General features: G+C 57.7%; 1 protein-coding gene across 1 annotated transcript; it reads right to left on the bottom strand.

The window, feature by feature from the left end:
• Positions 1–1,449: 1,449 nt before the first annotated feature.
• LOC101036040 (zinc finger RNA-binding protein 2) lies at positions 1,450–22,717 on the bottom strand. The gene is given in 14 exon segments (XM_074385700.1): positions 1,450–1,927; positions 2,958–3,054; positions 4,444–4,555; positions 5,999–6,094; positions 6,426–6,523; positions 10,518–10,656; positions 12,142–12,313; positions 16,007–16,140; positions 16,142–16,198; positions 17,474–17,597; positions 18,717–18,856; positions 19,419–19,521; positions 20,607–20,884; positions 22,649–22,717. Coding segments are annotated over 14 exon segments (1,806 nt in total). The 3' UTR covers positions 1,450–1,740.
• Between the last annotated feature and the right edge of the window lie 204 nt (positions 22,718–22,921).

The following is a 22,921-nucleotide window of genomic DNA, read 5'->3' as shown; positions in this document are numbered from 1 at the left end:
ATACACAGGGAAGCAAAACCGAGCCGGCGGCGGGAGATCACCTCTGCCCAAAGGCATCTGGCCAAAGAAAACCTGACCAAGTGGGAGGTCTGAACAGGTTGGGGTGGGGGGAGCTCAGAAGGGGGTGCCCCCCATCCATCAGTGCCAGGAGGTGCTTGCCCACCACGGCCAGCATCCACAGGATGGTGGCACCTCCCCAGCTTCCCCAGGCACAGGTCCCGGGCCCTGCTCCCATAAGGGGGGGATTTGGGGACCCCCGCCTCAGGGCCAGCCGCTGTCTACATCAGGGAAGGAGGAGGAAAGCTGAATTCCAGGCGTCAGCAACACACGTCAGAGAGGGTTTTCTCTGTGAAAGGCACTTAGTGGTACAGGGCTGGGGTGGGGTGGGATGTGTCTGGGCTCCGGGTCTGTCAGGCACACCGGTTCCCGGAGGAGGCCCAGCCAGCACGCTCATCGCCTGTTGGGGTGCTCACCTGGCCCTGTGGCCCTCCCCGCAGGGTATGAGCCTGGCTCAGGCCCTGCTGACATCCCGGCTGCCAAGTTGGGCAGGGGGTCTGTTTTTGGGCTGGGGTCCCAAGGATGCCAGCCAGGCACTGCCCTGGGCTTGTCCACACACATGGTGGGGCCCCAGAACACGACTCGCCCACGTGATTTCAAACCCACGCCACAGGGCATCCAAAGAAAGTTTTGTTTTGTTTTTGAGACAGGGTCCTGCTCTGTCACCCAGGCTGGAGTTCAGTAGTGTCATCTTGGCTCAGTGCAGCCTTGACCTCCTCGGCTCAAGGGACCCTATGGCCTCAGCCTCCTGAGTAGCTGGGACTGCAGGCTCGGGCCACCATGCCCGGCTCATTTTTGGTAGCGACGGGGTGTCACCATATTGCTCAGGCTGATCTCAAACTCCTCGGCTCAAGTGATCCACCAACCTCGGGCCCCCCAAGTGCTGGGATTACAGGCGTGAGCCACCATGCCTGGTCCAAAGGAAGCATTTTACATCCACCCCTTCCTGCACCACAAGGTGAGTTCAGAGCCAGCAAGAAACCCTGGAGTTTAGAATCTGCTTGCTGTACTGCTGGCCCACGTGGCTGTGGGGTACAGGCCCCTCCAGGAAGCGGGTGCCACTCCCGGTGCTGGATGGTGCCATCTCTCTAACAATTTAAGCACAAATGTTAAAAAAAATTCCTTTAAGAGACACGGTCTTCTGTTGCCCAGGCTGCACTGCAATGGTGTGAAGTTCACTGCCCTCCCAGCCTCCAGGAATCCTCCAGACTCAGCCTCCCGAGTAGCTGGGACTCCAGGTGCACACCACCATGCCAGGATCATTTTTGTGTTTTTACTAGAGACCGGCTTTCACCATGTTAGCAGGCTGGTCTCAAACTCCTGACCTCAGGTGATCTGCCCACCTCGGCCTCCCAAAGGGCTGGGATTGCAGGCTGAGTCACCGCACCCGGCCAGCCACCACGCCAAGCTTTTAAAAATATTTTGGAGAGATGGGGATCTCACTCTGCTGCCCAGGCTGGCCTTGAACTCTTGGGCTCAAGCAACGTGGACCCCGAAAGTGCTGGGATTAAACACATGCACCACAGCACCCGGCCTCACGCACACGTCTTAAAAGAAACCAGCGGGGCGTTACTTAAAGGAACTACTGTTGTCCAACATCGGGGATGAAACAGCCATTGGTTGGCGTCCATGTGTCCAGGAGTGCAGGGGTGCGAAGGCCGGCAGATAGCGGGGGCAGGCGGCTCACATGAGCCCCTCTCTGCCTTCTCTGCCCCTCCGGCCCTGCTTCCTCTCCCCTGCGCCCTCCTCGGCCTCACCAGGCCCCTGCCGCCTCTTCCAGAAGCAGGCTCCGAGCCGGGGTCTGGGCGGCAGGAGATCCATGCCCAGGACTTTGTGTGTCTGCCGGAAGGCCAGCATTCGCAGGGCACGCACCGCCCGTCAGGACCCCCGCCGCCCTGCTCCCTGGGTGCTGGGGGCACAGAGGGGCTGGCGTCTGTGGCCACCAGTGGACGGTCCAGGCCTACCCTGTGTCCCTCAAGACACTCCCCCACTTTGGTTTTGAGAAGGAGTCTTGCTCTGTCGCCCAGGCTGGAATGCAGTGGCGCGATCTCAGCTCATCACAACCTCAGCCTCTCGGGTTCAAGTGATCCTCCTGCCTCAGCCTCCCGAATAGCTGGGATTACAGGCACCCACTACCACGCCCGGCTAATTTTTGTATTTTTAGTAGAGATATGGTATCACCATGTTGGCCAGACTGGTCTCAAACTCCTAACCTCAGGTGATCCACCCACCTCCACCTCCCAAAGGGCTGGAATGACAGGCCTGAGCCACCGTGCGCGACCAAGACACCGCTTCCTGCGACTGCTGAGTTCGCATCATCGCAGGGCCCGAGGAATTTTCGCCTGCTGCTGGCTGACCGCCAGGACTGTCCCAGGAAGCCCCCGCTCCACTGACCACCAGCTCTTTCTGCCTTGCCGGCGGGACCCCACATCCTACACTGTGAGCAACGCCACTGATCCCGTTTTAAAGGTAACGCATAAACGGCAGACCCGGTGTGGTTTGGGTTTTGTGCTGCTGGGAGGCTTTTCTTACAAACACATGTGGAAGCAAGGAACCACAGGTGAGGGCTGGCCAGGCCAAGCTGCTGGCCACGGCTGGGCTTTTAGGACCATGGTCAGCAGTGTGGCCGGAGGACGGTCCCCGCCAGTGAAACTTGAGGTCTGGGCCTGGTTATGGTGGTGGCTTTGGCTCTGAGCTGCCAGCCCCATGCCAGCACGCCAGACTGGCCCTGTCCCCAGGGGCAGTCCTGCCACCCACGGGCTGTCCTCCTGTTCCTGTACACCTCTGTGGGAGGGAGGGAAGGGGAACCCCGGGCTATTTCGGGGAGCACTGCACAGCCGGATGATGGAGCTGGGACCCCTGCCGTGGATTCGGTGGCTGAGGGGCCCAGCCCTCCTACCTGGGTGCTGGTGGTCACGTCGTCCCGCTCCTGGAGGGTCATGGACTTGAGGGCGTCTGTGTGGTCTCTCTCACAGGGATCCTGGAGCCCGGGGCCATCTTTGTGAGGGGGAGCGGGAGCGGCAAAGATGATGAGACGCCCTCATGAAAGTCGGTGACAAGCCCGTCCCACAACACTGCGGGGCTTCAGGGGCCCGTGTACAGGCTATACCTGCAGCCACAGTGCAGCTGACCCTCAAGCCTCGCTCAGCAGGTGCAGGGGCTCACCCAGGCCCATGGGGGAGTCCTCCCAGCCCTTCAAGTCCCACTGGGCTGCCAGCACCTCCCGGGCTTTGGGTGTGCATGCCTGTGTGCACCCATGCGTGTGCGTGCGTATGCTCGTGTGTCCATGGGTGCCCGTGTGCACGTGCATGTTTGTGTGTGCCTGTGTCTGCCTGTGTCTGTGTGTGCATGTGTGCCTGTATGTGCATGCATCTCTGTGCACGTGTGTGTGCATGTCTGTGTGTGCCCAGGTGTGCCCGTGTGCATGTCCATGTGTGGGCCATGTTACACACATGTCTGTGTTCATGCATGCCTGAGTGCATGCCTGTCCATGTCCATGTGTCCGTGTGTCTATGTATGCATGTGCCCATGTGTGCCCATGTGTCCACGCACGTTGTGTGCACCTGTGTGCCCGTGCATGTCCTTAGGCACAGGCATGTCTGTGTGTGCATGTGTGCCTGTGCCTGTGTGCCTGCATGTCCATACGTATGCATATACACCTGGTGTGTTCCCGTGTGCACGTGCCTGCGTGCCCATGTGCCCGCATGTGTGCCTGTGTACACTCGTGTGTTCCCACGTGCATGCCTGTGTGCGTGCACGTCCGTGTGCCCGTGTGCACTCATGACCGTGTGTGCCTGTGCGTGTGCATACCCACACGCGTTTTACATAACGGCTCAGGCCATGGGCCCAGTGCTTTACTCTTCCTTAGCACTTGGTATCATCCTATGTCACTGACAATGACTCAGAAACACCTTTTCCGTATCTGACCGCCACCCCCTCACACGAGTGTATCCTGGCGCGTTCTCTCCCGTGCTGGTGTAGAATGCACTGTGCTGCGCAGCTCTGTGCCCCCATCCTCCTCAGGTACTGGCTGTTCCCTCTGGATGATCTCTGGAGGACGGGCATCAGGGTGGCTCTGTGCCGGGGTGGCTCTGTGCCACCGCCGCTGGTGGGCGTGGCCACAAGAGAACATAACTGCTCCTGGGTGGGGGCTGAGCCCTCCCTCTGGGGACCTGTGTGTCCGTGCCCTGTGTGCAGGGCAGTGCCCTCCATGGCTGCAGCGTGCCCACCCCGCTGCTGGGAGCACATGTGTGTCATGGGCCGCCCTCCTGCTCGGGCTGCAGGCTTCCTCTGTGTCTGTGACCCCAGCTCTCTGTGCCACGACTATGGGCCCTGGTCTCTGTGATTTGCTGCCCACCTTCTGGGCCCTCCATCCCAACAACTGACCTGGCAGGAGCGTCCCTGTGGCCACGCACTCCAGGACCCGCCTCACTGCGTCCCCGGGGCCCAGGGGCCCAGCCACGGTGTTCACAACCTTCTCCACCAGCAGCTCCAGGGCCTGGTGGGGACAGAAGAGCGGCTGCTGTGCTTTCCGAGGGGTACAGCAACCCCTGCCTGCCTGGGAGGTTCCAGGGGCCCTGGGACAAGAGGCCCCTCCCAGCTTTTTTTTTTTTTTTTTTTTTTTTTGAGACGAGTCTTACTCTGTTGCCCAGGCTGGAGTGCAATGGCACCATCTTGGCTCACTGCAACCTCTGCCTCCCGGATTCAAGCGATTCTCCTGCCTCAGCCTCCAGAGCAGCTGGGATTACAGGCGTGTGTGACCACGCCCAGCTAATTTTTGTATTTTTTTTTTTTTAGTAGAGACAGGGTTTCACCTTGCTAGTCAGGCTGGTCTCAAACTCCTGACCTTGTGATCTGCCTGCCTCGGCCTCCCGAAGTGCTGGGATGACAGAGGCGAGCCACGGCACCCGGCCTCCCAGCGCGTTCTCTAACTCCCACCATCCACTGAACTTCCATGGAGGAGGGCAGCCCATGGGGGGCCTCTGCCATCTCCTGACACAGCCACGGGCTGGTTTCTTTTCTTTTCTTTTTTTTTGAGATCGAGTCTCACTCCGTCGCCCAGGCTGAAGTGCAGTGGCGCAAACTCATCTCACTGCAACCTCCACCTCCCGGGTTCAAGGGATTCTCCTGCCTCAGCCTCCCACATGGGCTGGTTTCTTCACCCGTTTGAGCCTCGGTTTGCCCGGCTGGTCCACAGTAACATCACACACCAGCATCATAAGCACCGTCCAACACGCGGGGCCCGCCTCAGCTGAGGGGAAGGAGCCATCCCGCCCCACCACGTCCCGTGTGGCCAGTTCCCGAGGGCACAGGGGAACACGGGCGGTGGTGGCGTCTCAAAGCACTGTGTGGGCGCCTCTACATTCACAGGACAAGGGAGGCCGGGTGTGGACAGCTGGCCTGTGGCTGGTGGAGGCGGTGTGGGGACTAGGTGGGCACGTGGGGTCTTCGTGGGGAGCACGGGCATGGGACCTGCTCCGTGAACCTTATTGGGGGAGGGGGGTTCCCCTTCTCTTCCCTCCCCTTTCTACCAGGAGGGCCTGGAGGGTGGTATCAGAGCCACAGGGGGCCTTCTCCCCTCCAGAGCAGGTGGGTCTGGGCCGGGTCAACCAGAGGCCGGCGTGCAGCCAGGATGGGGAGTCCCGCTTCCTGTCCTTGGCCTGGGCACGTCCACCCAATGCCACAAGGTCAAGCGGTCACTGCTCATTTCCCTGGCCGGACCCGAATTTGCATGCAACGTTCTGTGTTTTGAATAATGGCAGTCAAATGAGGCTGTGGAGGGAGCCGTCTCCCCCGCCCAGGGGACCTCAGGGCTCCCACACCTTCTCTTGAGCACTCGGTCTCTCGCTGGCCCCTTCAAGGAAAGCTGTACTCTGGGAAAGGGGCTGCCGAGGCCATGGAGCCCCTTGGGGTTCCCAGTGGAGGGCTGGGCATGCCTTACCCAGGCTGGCAGGGCCCCCCAGGTGGGCACGCTCCGGCAGAGGTCTCACAGGACCCTGATGACGATCACACATGGCTGCAGGCCGCTGGCTCGAGCCTTCAGGGGAGACGCGCACGGTTGGCTCTCGGGGGCTCATGGGGTCACACGGGCACCGGGCGCTGTCATGAGCGTGAACCCCAGGGAGGATGATGGGGACCTGGCCGGCCTCAAAGGTGACAGGTGGAAGCAGAGTCCACTTCCAGATAAGTTTGGTCCCACCAGGCCATTAAGTGGCCACTCATGAGCCAGGAAGCTGATGGCGAGCGTCCCGGTCTGTGCGGGGAGCCCTCGGCCACGGGCTGAGGCGGCCACGCAGGGTCCGGCTGATGCCTCTGAGCCATGTTCCCCAAAGCTGCCCCTCCCCCTGCTCCACCCCTGCCCCGCTGACCTGAAACCACCTGGCATGACAGAGGGCGGCCAGGGACTCCAGGCACCTCTCCCGGCTCAGGACGTCACCTGGGTCAGCCTGTGGCTCCTTCACACCTTCTAGAAGAAAAACCGCGAGGTATGTGGGGAAGCTGCCCTGTCCCACCCCCGATGGGGCGAGGGGTTCAGTTTGTGCCCCTCAATCCTTTTTTTTTTTTTGAGACACAGTCACCCAGGCAGTGGCATGATCTCAGCTCATTGCAACCTCCGCCTCCCGGGTTCAAGTGATTCTCCTGCTCAGCCTCGGGAGCAGCTGAGATGACAGGTGCCCACCAACACGTTTGGCTAATTTTTATATTTTTCATAGAGACAGGGTTTCACCATGTTGGCCAGGCTGGTCTCAAACTCCTGACCTCAGGTGATTCCTCCCAAAGCGCTGGCCACCGTGCCCGGCCTCCATCCTTTAGGCCTTGTTTTATCTATCCTGGGGGGCGATGGTCCTCCAGTGAGGACTGGACAAACTGTTCTGGAAAACCTCAACTTCGCGGAAGTTCCGAGCTTACCGATCGCTACTGAGGGATTTCAGCCCTGATGCTCTTGGTTAGTCAATTAGGGCGAAGACAGGAAACTATGAATTAAGCCATATTTCTAGAAACTTCCACATGCATCATGGAAAGGGAGAAAGCGGGTCAGATTTCAACACGTCCTGTCATTGACAACGACGACTCCAGAGTCTGGGAGAGACTGTGGATCCCTGTTCTCTCCCCGGTTATTATTTGCCTTTACGACTATTTTTCTCGGCCGGACGCGGTGGCTCACGCCTGTAATCCCAGCACTTTGGGAGGCCGAGGTGGGCAGATCACGAGGTCAGGAGTTCAAGACCAAACTGGTCAACATGGTGAAACTCTGTCTCTACTAAAAAATACAAAAATTAGCCAGGCATGGTGGTACGTGCCTGTAATCCCAGCTACTTGGGAGGCTGAGGCAGAACTGCTTGAACCCAGGATCCGGGAGGCGGAGGTTGCAGTGAGCTGAGATCGAGCCACTACAGTCCAACCTGGGCTATAGAGCAAGACTCCATCTCAAAAAAAAATAAAAAAGAATATTTTTCTCAGCTGGGCACAGCAGCTGACACCTGTAATCCCAGCACTTTGGGAAGCCGAGGTAGGCAGATCACAAGGTCAGGAGGTCAAGACCAGCCTGGCCAACATGACAAAAACCCATCTCTACTAAAAATTCAAAAATTAGCCAGGCGTGGTGGTGCATGCCTGTAATCCCAGCAACTCAGAAGGCTGAGGCAGGAGAATCACTTTAATCTGAGGAGCAGAGGTTGCAGTGAGCCGAGATCTCGCCAGTGCCCTCCAGCCTGGGTGACAGAGTTAAGACTCCATCACACACACACACAAAATTTCTCAGCTGTACACAGTGGCTCACGCCTGTAATCCCAGCACTTTGGGAGGCTGAGGCAGGAGGATTGCTTGAGCCCAGGAGTTTGAGATCAGCCTGGGCAACACGGTGAGACCCCGTTTCTACAAAAAATGAAATTAGCTGGTGTGGTGGCACACACCTGTGGTCCCAGCTATTCGGAAGGCTGGGGTGGAAGGGTTGCTGGAGCCCCAGAGGTCGAGGCTGCAGTGAGCTGTGACTGCACCACTGCACTCCAGCCTGGACCACAGTTTAGACCCTGTCTCTTAAAAACCAAGAAACAAAATGGGATATTTTTCTTATTTCATTACATGCAATACTGTGGGAGACGCTGAGTTCATGTAGGTCACGTGATGGCACACAGGTTTCCCCTCCGTCCACAAATAGCCCTGCTGGTCTGTCAGGGAAATGACTCCTTTGGGGCTTAGAGGGAAATGGCAGAGGTGTATATGAGGAATGGTTTTTTTAAAATTTTTATTTTTGTGTATTTAGAGACAGGGTCTCGCTCTGTGGCCCAGGCTGGAGTGCAGTGGTGCGATCATAGCTCACATGATCCTCCTGCCCTAGCCTCCTGAGTAGCTGGGACTCCAGGTGTGCGCCAGCACACCGGGCTAATATTTATTTAGAGATGGAGTCTCTCTCTGTTGCCCAGGCTGGAGTACAATGGCGCGATCTCGGGTCACTACAACCTCCGCCTCCCAGATTCAAGCAATTCTCCTGCCTCAGCCTCCTGAGTAGCTGGGATTACAGGTGCCTGCCACCAAGCCTGGCTAATTTTTTATATTTTCAGTAGAGATGGGGTTTCACCAGGTTGGCCAGGCTGGTCTCGAATTCCTGACCTCAGGTGAACTGCTGGCCTTGTGCTGGGATTACAGGCGTGAGCCCCCGCACCTGGCCAATTTTCTTTTTTTCTTTTTAGAGACGGGGGTCTCACTACATTGCCCGGGCTGGTCTGGAATTCCTGGAGTCAAGCGATCCTCCCACCTCCATCTCCAAATGTGCCGGGATTAGAGCCATGGGCCACTGTGGCCAGCCTAGAAAGGGAGTTTTAGAAGCTCACGGCCCCAAATGGGCAGGAAAAGGCGGACAGGAAGTGCAGTTTCCTGGGGGGGGTGGCTCACGGGGCTCTTCTGTCGCTGATATGTCCTCACAGAAGGATTTCCGCTCACTTAATCACCCACCCAAGTCAGGAAAGAGCCACTGTCTAGTGGCCGCCAACCCTTTACCCGTCCCCCGCCCCCGCCGCGTCACAACCGCCTCGGAGTTTGTCAGAGCCTTCAGCTAGCACCGAAAGGCTCTTTCTTCGCCACACTGTGCCTATGTTTTAGATGACTATTTATGAGGACCGATCATGGCTTCCCACTTGATGACTTAAAGGTTCTCCTTAAAAAAAAAAAAAAAAAAAAAAAAAAAAAAAAAAAAACTTAAGCTTTAAAAAGCAAATGGGGATGGCTGGGAATGGTGGCTCACGCCTGTAATCCCAACATTTTGGGAGGCTGAGGTGGGCGGATCACCTGAGATCGGGAGTTTGAAACCAGCCCGACTAACATGGTGAAACCCCGTCTCTACTAAAAATACAAAAATTGGCTGGGCATGGTGGCGCGTGCCTGTCATCCCAGCTACTCAGGAAGCTGAGGCAAGAGAATCGCTTGAACCCGGGAGGTGGAGGTGGCAGTGAGCTGAGATCGCGCCATGACACTCCAGCCTGGGCAACAAGAGCAAGATTCTGTCTCAAAAAAACAAAAAAACAAATGGGGATGGCTGGGCATGGTGGCTCACACCTGTAATCCCAGTAGTTTGAGAGGCTGAGGTGGGCAGATCGCCTGAGGTCAAGAGTTTGAGACCAGCCTGGCCAACCTGGTAAAACCCCGTCTCTACTAAAAATATAAAACAATTAGCAAGGCATGGTGGCTCAGCCCTGTAGTCTCAGCTGCCCGAGAGGCTGAGGCAGGAGAATCGCTTGAACCCAGGAGGTGGAGGTTGCAGTGAGCTGAGATCGCACCACTGCACTCCAGCCCGGGTGACAGAACAAGACTCTGTCTCAAAAAACAAACAACCCAAATTGATTAAAAGATAAACATCAGTAGGTCACGGCCCTCAGTTATGACCAAAAAAGACTATGAACGGGTGAAAGATGACGGGAGTTTTGCGAACTGCCCTAGAGACTGTTCTGGAAGATTCCACAGCTGGCTGAGACTTCGGGAGCACAGACATGCAGTGTGTTCCCGATGCCCGCCTCTGCAGGGCTTGCTGGCCAAGACCCTCACTGCCTCCAGCCTGGCCCGGCCCCTCACCCATCCTTCCAGGCCTGGCAGGTCTGGCTTTCAGCGCCCCCGTGTCCCCACATCCCTACTCAGTGGCACTGGGACCGCGGTGACTGATGGACACGGTCAAACTGAGCTTCTGCTGTGACACAGGAGAAATGGCTCAGACCTGCCTGTTGCCACTGGGGCTGGTGTCACCAGTGCTGGAGAAGCAGGTGCCACCCCGGGTGAGGGAAGGGAGGGGACACGGTGCTGCTCACCAGCTCACCCCCTCTGCTGCCCCGAGACCCAGCTCCCATGTGACCCAGGGGGACAGCAGTGCTGGAGGGTGGCTGCTGCTGCATTTTCTGCTCAGGCCTGGGTGTGGGCAGTGCCCCAGGGAAGTGTTCGGGGGACAGTGGCTGGAAGGCAGGCCTGGGCCACACCTGGGTCCGTGGAGGGGTCCTCCCGCATCAGGGGTGAGGTGACGGATACGGTGACCTGCATCCTGGGCTCCTCGCAGGAGGAGATGACAATGTTGGCTTCGGGGTCGGAGGAGACCTCATACTCATCCTCGGTCACCATCTGGGAGGGGCAAATACAGCACGAGGCCACCTTACTGCAGCCCCGAATCATGTGTGAATCAGCCAGGACACGGTTGGTGTGTGCAGGTTAACCCTGTCAAGCCTCCCACACTTGCTGCCTGGGTGCCAGGCCCTGTGCCCCGTGTCTGGAACCTCCAAGTGAGCGAGACACAGCCGCAGCCCTCTAGGAGCGCACACGTGTAGCTATCTGTGCAGACAACAGACCCTGTGATGTAAGGAGCCTCCATATGTAAAGAACACCTGCAATCCAGTAAGAAAAAGACCAGCAATCCAATAAAAAACTGGCAACTGGCAGAAAAAGAAACGCACACGGGCCTTTTTACACAACACACGTCACCCGTAGTCAGGGAGGAGTAAATTAAAACTATAACGAGATGCCCTCATCTCCTGCGAGAGGGACCTAACTCAAGAGGTCTGTGTCGAAGTCTGGCCTTCCTGCCCACGGTCACCACCCTCCATGTGGCCTGTGCCCACACCTGAAACCCACCTCTCTCCTAATCCTCCATCCCTTCCCTTTGCAGGGCCTCCCTGCTGCAAGGCAGCCCCCGGGAGCTCTGTTGACGTCACTGGGGTGGATGCTGCACGCCTCCCCACAGCCTTAGCCAGTCTCGTGGGCCTCAGGAATTGTCTTTGCCACTGGGCTGCAGGTTTTCCAGAAAGCAGGGGCTGTATCTGAACCACCGTCATGTTGCAGGTGTGTAGGAAAAGATGCAATTGGTGAAGTCAGAGCGTGTCACTCCCCTGCTCAAAACCCTCTGGCCTCCACATTTCCCTGAGAATGCAATCCTACCTCTGGGTATGGCCTTCAGGCCGGGCTTGATCCAGGCACCCTCTCATCCGCTCACACCCACTCCTCCTCGCTCTGGACCTCCGGCTTTGGGCTCTGCAGGTGGTGGTCCTTCTATGGGGAATACTGTCTACCCAATCAGGCACTTCCCAGCCCCTGGGTATCCAGTGCCCACTGGAAAACTCAAAGGAGTAAGGCTGAGTTCCCCCAGGGACTGTGACAGACATTCAGGAAGAAGGGACTACTCTGGGGACCGATTTTTCTTTTTTTAGAGACGGAGTCTCACTCTGTGACCCAGGCTGGAGTGCAGTGGTGTGATCTCAGCTCACTGCAACCTCCGCCTCCAGGGCTCAAACGATTCTCCTGCCTCAGCCTCCTGAGTAGCTGGGATTACAGGCACCTGCCACCACGCCCAGCTAATTTTTGTATTTTTAGTAGACACGGGTTTCACCATGTTGACCAGGCTGGTCTCGAACTCCTGACTTCAGGTGATCCACCTGCCTCAGCCTCCCAAAGTGCTGGGATTACAGGCGTGAGCCACCTCGCCTGGCCTGCTGCTTGTATCTTAAAATTGTGTTGTAACAAAGGTCCCCTGCCATCTAGGAGCTCGAGGGGCTGTGGGGAGAGGGCTGGCAGCCAGACACCGGGGAGCAGCGATGAACAGGGTTCTGACCTCACCTGGAGCTGCCGGGGAAGCTGCTGCGCAATCCTTCGCAGCAGGCCGTGCGTGGGCTTCACGGAGCAGAGCAGGGCGAGACACACGTTCCTGTCCCCACGCAGGAGGAGGCCCTTGGCCAGGATGCCTACCCGCATGACTCCTTTCAGGACCCGAGCCTGGGGGGCCACGCTGCTGTGGGGACAAAGCCACAGACGTGCGCCATCAGCGGAGAGGCAACGGGTACCCCAGCTGCCTCGCTTCTGAGCTACGGGGACCCCACAATTTGCAAAGCCTCTCTATGCCTTGGCGTCCTCGTCCATGAAATGTGACCAGGCCACTCTGTCCAAGGCGCTTGCAGGATGAAATGGGACACTGTGGCCGGGCGTGGTGGCTCACGCCTGTAATTCTAGCACTTTGGGAGGCCAAGGTGGGTGGATCACCTGAGGTCAGGAGTTCAAGACCAGCCTGGCCATCATGGTGAAACCCCATCACTAAAAAAAGGAAAAAAAAAAAGAAATGGGACACTGTGAGATCCATCTCGAAGGTGCTGCCACCGAGCAAGCCTCGGGGTAGCCAAGACAGTGGCCAGACCCACACTTTCCTTCCTTGTGAGCAAACGCTAAGCCCCAGGCATGCCCCGAGAGGTCTGACGCCTCCAGCGTTCAGGCACTTTGTCACATGGTTGTTTTGGCTTCACGTGGGTTCCAGAAAAAACAAAAAGCAATGCTTCTTTGTGCCCTTGATTCACTGGGGTTAAGAAAATTCAGGAACCCAGGACGGGCGTGGTGGCTCACACCTTGTAATCCCAGCACTTTTGATCCAACTCCTGATCACGTGAGGTCAGGAGTTTGAAACCAGCCTGGCCAACGTGGTGAAACCCCATCTCCAGTAAAAATACAAAAATTAGCCGGGTGTGGTGGCACGTGCCTGTAATCTCAGCTACTCAGGAGGCTGAGGCAGGAGAACTGCTTGAACCTGGGAGGTAGAGGCTGCAGTGAGCTAAGATCGTGTCACTGAACTCCAGCCTGGGAGACAGGGTGAGGCTTTGTCTCAAAATAATAATAACAACATAGTAATAATTAAAGGAAAACTTAGCTGGGCGTGGTGGCACATGCCTGTAGTTCTAGCACTTGGAAGGCTAAGGCAGGAGAATCGCTTGAACCCAGGAGGAGGCAGAGGTTGCTATGAGCCGAAATCACACCACTGCACTCCAGCCTGGACAACAGAGTGGGAATCAGCCTCAAAAAAAAACCAGGAAAAGAAAGCAGCGGGCAAGGTGCTGGGTGTGGATTGTATCGGGACACTTTGCAACGCACAGTGTGAGGCTCGCACTTCCTCGATGGAGTCAGTACTCTCTACTCCAGCAGAAGGAAGCCCTCAGGCAGAGTGAGACAGCCGGACATGAAAGGCCACATGGTGTGTGACCCCATTTCTATGAACTGTCCAGCGCAGGCCAATCCACAGAGACGGGGGCGGGGACCATGCGTGGGTGTGTGACTCAAAATGAGGAGTTTGCTTAATCGAGAGAGTTTCAGTTTGGGAAGATGAGACTGTTCTGGGGGTGGACGGGGCGACAGTGGCAGAACTGTGTGAAATTTCATGCCCCTGAACAGTGCACTTAGACATGGTGAAAAAGCTAACTATTTTGTTAGGTAGACTTTACCAAAAAGAAAAGCATTCAGGCTAGGCACGGTGGCTCATGCCTGTAATCCCAGCACTCTGGGAGGCCAAGATGGGCGGATCACCTGAGGTCAGGAGTTCGAGACCAGCCTGACCAACATGGTGAAACCGTCTCTACTAAAAATACAAAAATTAGCTGGATGTGGTGGCGCATGCCTGTAATCCCAGCTTCTCAGGAGGTTGAGGCAGGAGAATCACTTGAACCCTGGATAAGGAGGTTGTGGTGAGCTGAGGTTGAGCCACCGCACTGCAGCCTGGGTGACAGAGCAAGACTCTGTCAAAAAAAAAAAAAAAAAAAGCAAAGCATTCAAAGAGGAAAGTGAACCTGAGCCTCCTGACACTTTGGGAGGCTGAGCTGGGAGGATCGCTTGAGCCCAGGAGTCCAGGAGTTCAAGACCAGACTGGCTAACATAACAAGACGTCTCTTAAAAAAAAAAATTTAATTAGCCAGCGGGGGTGGTGACATGTCTAGTCTCAGCTGCTTGAGAGGCTGAGGCAAGAGGATTGCTTGAGCCCAGGAGTTCAAGACCAGCCTGGCCAACACAGCAAGATTCCATTTCTTTTTCTTTTTTTTTGAGGTGGAGTCTCCGTCTATCGGCCAGGCTGGAGTGCATTGGTGCAGTCTCAGCTCACTGCAACGTCCTCCTCCCGTGTTCAAGCGGTTCTCCTGCCTCAGCCTCCCAAGGAGCTGCAATTGCAGACACGCACCACCACACCCGGCTAATCATTTTATATTTTCAGTAGAGACGGGTTTTACTGTGTTAACAAGGATGGTCTCCGTCTCCTGACCTCATGATCCACCCGCCTCAGCCTTCCAAGGTGCTGGAATTATAGGGGTGAGCCATCACACCCAGCTGCGAGACCCCTATTTCTACAAAAAGTTAACCATTAGCTGGGTGTGGTGGTGGGCACCTGTAGTCCCAGCTACTCGGGAGGCTGAGGTGAGAGGATAGCGTGAACACATGGGGGTCTGAGGCTCAGTGAGCTCTGATCCCACCATTGCACTCCAGGCTGGGTAACAGATCCTGCTTCTTTAAACAAAACAAAACCAGCAGCTACCAAAGCAGGAAGGACTTTGAAAAAAGGTAACTCCCACTCGGATGACTTCACTCCGTGGCAATGACTTAGGAGACACAGGGACTTTCTTGCTTCCTAAGAATCACAGGGGCCTGGAGCTGATTCACACGGGTGCTCAGTGACATGAGCTACTCTGATTACTCAGTGACTCCCCGAGGCAGAGATGTCCTTTCAGAATCATGCTCAGCTTCCTTTTGCAGATGAGGAAACTAAGGTTTACAGAGACTGTCAATTCCTCATCAACTACGGGTTTTTTTGGGTTTTTTTTGAGACAGAGTCTTGCTCTGTCGCCAGACACCAGGCTAGAGTGCAGTGGCGTGATCCCGGCTCACTGCAACCTCCGCCTCCCAGGTTCAAGCAATTCTCCTGCCTCAGCCTCCTGAGTAGCTGGGATGACAGGTGCGCACCACCACACCTGGTTAATTTTTTTTGTACTTTTAGTAGAGAAGGGGTTTCACCATGTTAGCCAGGATGGTCTGGATCGCCTGACCTCATGATCCGCCTTGGCCTCCCAAAGTGCTGGGATTACAGGTGTGAGCCACGACGTGCGGCCTTTTTTTTTTTTTTTTTTTTTTTTTTGAGATGGAGTCTTGCACTGCCACCCACGCTGGAGTACAGTGGCGCCATCTCGACTCACTGCAACTTCTGCCTCCCAGGTTCAAGTGATTCTGCCTCTCCCTCCAAGTAGCTGGGATTACAGGTGCACACCTCCATGCCTGGCTGTTTTTTTGTATTTTTAGTAGAGACAGGGTTTCACTATGTTGGTCAGGCTGGTCTCGAACGCCTGACCTGGTGATCCACCCACCTCAGCCTCCCAAAGTGCTGGGATTACAGGTGTGAGCCACCGTGCCTAGCCCATGAACTATGTTTTTAGATGTGCCTTCAATAGCAAAGGGAGCGCTAAGGCATTAGAACAGCATGGATCACCGCTTCAACTCAGACTTGATCAGCGCCCAGAAGCTCCAGCTCTGAGCTCTGGGAACTTCCCACTCCAGGGACTGGAAAGCTGCCCCGGCCACCGAGAGCTCCAGGCCCATCAGAGCTGGGGATTCCTGCAGGGTCTCGTCTGGAGGCACTGACCTCTGTCCTGCCTGAGAGCCGGGCCCGGAGAAGGGGATCTCCAGCCACCTGCACGTGCCGCTCTCTCCCTCTTAGTGCCTGTGGTCCTCCTCGGCCAGCGTGTCGGACACCAGCTTGAGGGCCCGCTTGGCGTGGGACACGGCCCTCTGCACAGCCAGGAGCTCCTGCTCCGTGGGGTAGATTGGCGGCATGCCCGCACATGACCTGCCGGTCCTCACTGGACGCCAGCCACCGCCTGGGCTGTGGGGAGAGGCCAAGCATGTCAAGGGTGGGCTGTGGGGTCTCCTGGGGAGTGCTGGGCAGGTGGGCAGGTGGGAGCAGGTGGCCGTGCCCAGCTGGGTTACGAGGCAGCAATGTGGCCAGGTGAGAATCCAGCACATGGAGAGCCCCGGGGTGGAGAACAGGGAGGTGCCTTGAGCTGCCCTGGATGGCTACAGGAAGCTTGGGTCTGAGAGGGGTGGGGGATTGAGGGGACCCCCACTTTTGGCCGCATTCTTACATTTCCAGACCAGAGGCTTTTGAGTCAGCCTGGGAACCTGTTCCCCAAAGCAAGGTGCAAATCTAAGGTTCCCATTTAGGCTGGGCATGGTGGCTCACGCCTGTAATCCCAGCACTTAGGGAGGCTGAGGCGGGTGGATCACCTGAGGTCAGGAGTTCCAGACCAGCCTGGCCAACATGGCGAAACCCCGTCCCTACTTAAAATACAAACAATAGGCCGGGCGCGGTGGCTCAAGCCTGTAATCCCAGCACTTTGGGAGGCCGAGGCGGGTGGATCAGGAGGTCAAGAGATCGAGACCATCCTGGTCAACATGGTGAAACCCCGTCTCTACTAAAAATACAAAAATTAGCTGGGCATGGTGCCTGTAATCCCAGCGACTCAGGAGGCTGAGGCAGGAGAATTGCCTGAACCCAGGAGGCGGAGGTTGCGGTGAGCCGAGATCGCACCATTGCACTCCAGCCTGGGTAGCAAGAGCGAAACTCCTCCTCCTCAAAAAAAAAAAAAAAAAAAAATACAAACAATAGCCGTGCGTAATGGCGGGCACCAGAGTCCCAGCTACCAGGGAGGCTGAGGCACGAGAATCGCTTAAACCTGAGAAGCAGAGCTTGTAATGAGCTGAGATTGCACCACTGTACCTCAGCCTGGGTGACAGCCAGACTCTGTCTCAAAAAAAAAAAAAAAAGGTTCCTATTGACCTGGGGTCTTGGGCTGCAGGGACAGATGCATCTGAGAAGACACAGTGGTGGCCACAGAGGCAGGAGGCTCCCCACGGGAGGTGACCACCCGGGGCTCCAGGAAGCAGATGGACCTGTGTGCCCCAGCGGGAGGGGCTGGGGTGCTGGGGTGCTGGGGCTCCCATCTAGGGAGCGAGGGGGCCTGGCCGTGGCAGCCCCATCACCTCAGTACTATGTGGGAGCCTGGGACGAGGCCGGGGTCTCCTAAGGACGGGTCTGCTGCCCAGGGGGGTGTGAGGTCGCCCACATCTGTGCGCAGAGGACAACACCCGCCGCACCTACCAGGAATGGGGCGCTGGCAGGTGGCCCCGGCCTGCCCTTGAGCAGAGGCGGGGGCCGGTCGGGCGACGTGTGTGGCAGCGCATGGGACTCCTCGTCCTGGAGCAGTGGCTCCTCCTCCAGCCGCCTTCGGGATGGAGACGGGACAGATGCAAAGGGCCAATCTACGGCTCAGGCCAGCCGCAGCCCTCAGCTGGGGTACATCAGAGACGCTGGGGCCTCGTGCTCCCGGCAAGGAAGGCAGGGCCGAAGCTCTCACTGAGGCTCTACCACACTGCATGGGCGCCTGCTGTATGCACAGAAGACTGACGCTGGGAAGGAAGGGGGCTCACAGGGTGGACAAAGACATGCCTTTAGACAAAAGAGGCCCAGCCCGGGTGGCTGCGGCCCTCAGGAGGTCCTGGATCCCTTCCCAATGCGGACCTGCTGCTGCTGGACACACCAGAGTCAGATGTTCCATCAGAAAATGCTCTGGGATAGACATGGGATTCCAGGGGTCAGGGGGACACAGGGAACATCAGGGGTCAGGGGACGCAAGGGACTCCAGGGGTCAGGGGACACAGGGGACTCCAGGGGTCAGGGGGACACAGGGACACCAGGGGTCACAGGGACACAGGGACACCAAGGGTCAGGGGTCACAGGGGACTCCAGGGGTCAGGGGTCACAGGGGACTCCAGGGGTCAGGGGGACACAGGGACACCAGGGGTCACAGGGACACAGGGACACCAAGGGTCAGGGGTCACAGGGGACTCCAGGGGTCAGGGGGACACAGGGACACCAGGGGTCACAGGGACACAGGGACACCAAGGGTCAGGGGTCACAGGGGACTCCAGGGGTCAGGGGGACACAGGGACACCAGGGGTCACAGGGACACAGGGACACCAAGGGTCAGGGGTCACAGGGGACTCCAGGGGTCAGGGGTCATAGGGGACTCCAGGAGTTAGGGGCCATGGGTCATGGAGCACACCAGGGGTCAGGGAGATGCAGGGTCACCAGGCAACTCTGCAGCTGTGTGGTCCAGTGGGTTGGCAGGCAGTGTCTGTGGAGGCCCTGGCGCCCACATGTCTAGTCTGCTCTGGAACCCTCTCATGCTCCCACACCAGGATGTGGCCACTGCCCGGGCACCCGTCTCCCACACTGCCTGAGAGCGCACACCGGGGAGCCAACAGTCTGCAGCGGCGGGCGTCTGCTTCCATCTGGACCTGCCCTCGCTCTTCAGGCCCCCTTGCCAAGACCCCCTGGGCACCTCCTCTCCGCGTGCCAGCGCTGCAGCTCCTCCAGCCGCTCCTCCGCCAGGCGCCGCCGCTTCCTTATCCGTTCTTCCGGGAGCCTCCGAGCCCGGCTGCTGGGCTCTGTGGCGATGGGAAGGTTGGGGTTCACTTTCTTCTGGAAGGAGAGGCCAGGCTGTGAGATGATTGCTTTAGACAGGGGTGCCGGGAGGGTCTCAGGGTGCAGGGAGAGGCCCCGAGACTAGAACCGTTGGGCTGCAATCTCCCAAAGTCTTTTTTTTGAGACAGAGTTTCACAGTTGTCGCCTGGGCTGGAGTGCAGTGGCGTGATCGCAGCTCGCTGCAACCTCCGCCTCCCGGGTTCAAGCGATTCTCCTGCCTCAGCCTCCCGAGTAGCTGGGACTACAGGCGCGCGCCACCACGCCCGGCCAAGTTTTGTATTTTTAGTAGAGACGGGGTTTCACCGTGTTGGCCAGGCTGGTCTCGAACTCCTGACCTCCGGTGAGCCTCTTGCTCAACATTCCAAAGCATGGGGATGACACCCGTCGGCCACTGCACCCCGCCCAAGATGCACTTTGAGACGTGAACGAAGACGTCGGGAAAAAAAAAATCGCCCCACCCTCTGAATTCGTGGGATCACCGGACCAGAGGGCTCCCTGCCAGCGCCCACCTGGGCCAAGCCGCCCGGAAGGGTGTCGGGGCTCCCCCTGCTGGACACACCCGGTACTGCAGCCGCCGCCGCCCCGTCACGTGCAGGTCCTTGGCATTAGGGTCGTTGAAACTGCACTGGCACAGCTTGCAATGGAAGCGAAGCGCTGCACACCTGAGGCACAAGACACAGCAGCACGCGCACCGGGCACGAGGCCGAGAGGACATGAGCCCCCTCCGCCTCCAGGTTTAAGCAATTCTCCTGCCTCAGCCTCTCGAGTAGCTGGGATCACAGGTGTGTGCTATGACACTCGGCTGGTTTTTGTATTTTTGGTAGAGACGGGTTTCACCATGTTGGTCAAGCTGGTCTCGAACTCCTGATCTCATGATCCACCTGCCTCAGCCTCCCAAAGTGTTGGGACTACAGGCGTGAGCCACTGCGCTGGCCCTTATTTATTTATTTTTAGAGACAGGGTCTTGCTGTCACCCAGACTGGAGTGCAGTGGCTCGATCTCAGCTCACTGCAGCCTCAAACTCCTACAGGTACGCACCACCGTGGGAGGCGGGAGGACTGCTTGAGCCCGAAAGTTCAAGACCAGCCTGGTCAACATAGCGAGGCCGTGTTTCTACAAAAAAATAAATAATTAGCTGGGAATGATGGCTCACGCCTGTAGTCCCAGCTGCTTGGGGGGTGGGAGGATGGACTGAGCCCAGGAGGTCAAGGCTGCAGTGTGATGGAACCATGGCACTCCAGCCTGGGTGACAGAGCAAGGCTCTGTATCTTAAAAAAAAAAAAAAAAAAAAAGAAGAAGAAGAATCCCAGGCCTACAGGCAAGGCAGAGGAAACCCAGCCCTGCCTCTCTGGAACGTGCAAGGCCAACCAGCTCAAGGGTCTGAGCTGCCGCTGGCTGGGAACTTGGCCAGGTCCCCCAGGCCCAGGAAAGGGGCTGGACAGACAGGCCTGCAACCTCCCAGGGACCTTCCACTGCCTGGTGTCCTTTCCGCCTCCCAGACAGGCAGCTCCTCAGGGACCCCTGGGGGCAATGCCTCCGCCTGTCTCTGACCCTCACAGATCCATATTCATTCATTTCCTGCTAATAGCCGACATCCGGCACCCACAGTGTCAGGCAGGTCTGCGGGGGCAACTCAGGAACGGGGCTGGTTCGTAAATGTCGCTGGGAGAACCTGGAGGAGGTCTCAAAGCCTGAGCCCCGGGAGGGTCCTTCCCTAGCTGGAGCACCAGGGCTTGTTGGCCTCCACCTGCCTCCACCTACCTCCTCCACATATTCTGGCCCCACTGGCTGCGCATCAGAGCAGCCCTGTGGAGCTTCCTCCGAGTCTCCTTGGGCGGGTGCTCCGGGACCCTCCGATTTGGGTGGGGTTGGTTTCTCCCTCTGGGGTCTGCAGGCTGCTGCCTGTGGCTCAGGAGGCCCTGAGGGGAAGAACCATGTCACTGCGGCGGCAGGGGTGGAGAGCCACCTAGACCCTGGGCTCTGCCATCCCCTTCCCTCCTCCCGATAGGAGGGGGGCGGGATGGCCTGGGAGCGACCTCACCCTCCCTTTCATGCCAGCGTGCGACCCAGCCGAGAAAAGGCCGCTTGCTTGCTTGCTTGCTTTTCTGAGATGGAGTCTTGCTCCGTCACCCAGGCTGGAGTGCCGCGGCGTGATCTCGGCTCACTGCAACCTCCACCTCCCAGGTTCAAGCAATTCTCCGGCCTCAGCCTCCTGAGTAGCTGGGACTATATGTGTGCACCACCACGCCCAGCTAATTTCTTGCATTTTTAGTAGAGGCGAGGTTTCCCCATGCTGGCCTCAGAGTTCTGACCTCGTGATCCACCCACCTCAGCCTCCCAAGAGTGCTGGGATTACAGGGATGAGCCACCGCGCGCCCGGCCTGTGAGGCCAATTTCAATCTGTCGGCGGAGAAGTGCTGGTTTTAGGTCTTTGCTTGAGGAACCCACCGACGGCACAAAGTCCACGTCCCTTAGTTAACCGATGATCAAGTATCAGGTGGACCAAGGCTCCCACTTAACCTGCCCCCGCTGGGCAGCATTGTGGAGCCTCAGGGCAGACAAATGTCTGTTATCAGCATGACTTGAGGGCTCCAGCTTCAAAATCACGTGGCTATTCAAGAATCAAGGGTACTGAGGCTAAAAACAGAGCGTCCCCCAGCCCCGGCGCATGCACACAGCAGGGCGGTCCAGGGTAGAGGCTCTCACACAGACAGCTCCAGTTCCACCTCCACTGTTCACGGCTTTTCCATCTACACGCTGGGACTGGTGTCAACATCGACTTCAATGAGTTTCGGGCTGGGCACAGTGGCTCACGCCTCACGCCTGGAATCCCGGCACTGTGGGAGGCCGAGGCAGGAGGATCACTTAAGCCTAGGAGTTTCAGACCAGCCTGAGGGACATAGCAAGACCCCATCTCTAAAAAAAATAAAAATAAAAATAAAGTAGTGGGGAGTGGTGGTGCAAACCTGCAGTCCCAGCTACTCAGGAGGCCGAGCTGGGAGGATCGCTTGAGCCCAGGAGGCAGAGGCTGCAGTGAGCTATGATAGCACCTCTGTACTCTAGACCCGGTGACAAAGCGAGGCTGTCTCAAAAAACAAACAAAAACCCATGAAGAAGAGTTGTCATGGAGGGAAAGTGAAGCGACACACACAAAGCCTGGCATTGAACCCTAGTCACCGCGGGTCAGCGCGGACAGCTGGGGCTTCGCACGCAGGGCAGGCAGGGCCACAGGGGAGGGCGAAAGGATGCCACCTTCATCTCCTGGTACCCACATAACTGGTTCTGAGCCCAGTTTGTTCACCGTGAGCCCCAGGGCATGCAGGGGAGCCCAGTGGAGGTGGCAGTTCAGGGAACCCTCAGCGTGCAGGCGGGGGGAGCTTCCAGAGAACCCCAGCACCCAGTAGCAGCCCAAATTCTACCAGAAGAGGCCAGGCGCGGTGGCTCACGCCTGTAACCCCAGCACTCTGGGAGGCCAAGGCGGTGGATCACCTGAGGTCAGGAGTTGGAGACCATCCTCGCCAACACGGTGAAACCCCGTCTCTACTAAAAACGCAAAAATTAGCCCAGCATGGTGGCACAGGCTTGTAGTCCCAGCTACTTGGGAGGCTGAGGTCCAGGACCCGGCGCATAGGTCACAGCGGAGCTGAGCCTGCACCCACCGCGAGCTGCCGTTGGGCTGCATGCCTGTCTTCTGGGCCACCTCCTTCTTTCTGTGCTTCTGCCCTCCCAGATGCTCCCAGGAGGTCTGCAGCAAGGGGCGAGAGGTGGCCTAAGAGGGGGTCTGCACACTGGGGGCAGCCCCCGGCCCAGCACAGGAACTTGGCGGGTAGCAGAGGCCTGCTGTCCCCATTCCGCCATTGCCTGATGCCAGGGAAGTTCAAATGTCCCTTTATTTTTCTAATTATTATTATTTTTTGAGATGGAGTCTTGCTCAGTTGCCCAGGCTGGAGTGCAATGGCGTGATCTCGGCTCACTGCAACCTCCCGCTCCTGGGTTCAAGTGATTCTCCCACCTCAGCCTCCTGGGTAGCTGGAACTCCAGGAGCACGCTGCCACGCCTGGA

The sequence above is a fragment of the Saimiri boliviensis genome, chromosome 14 (assembly GCF_048565385.1).
Source record: "Saimiri boliviensis isolate mSaiBol1 chromosome 14, mSaiBol1.pri, whole genome shotgun sequence".
In the NCBI taxonomy this organism is placed as follows: Eukaryota; Metazoa; Chordata; class Mammalia; order Primates; family Cebidae; genus Saimiri; species Saimiri boliviensis.
Note: the sequence above shows the minus strand (reverse complement) of the source record. Positions and strands in the feature narration are given on the sequence as shown.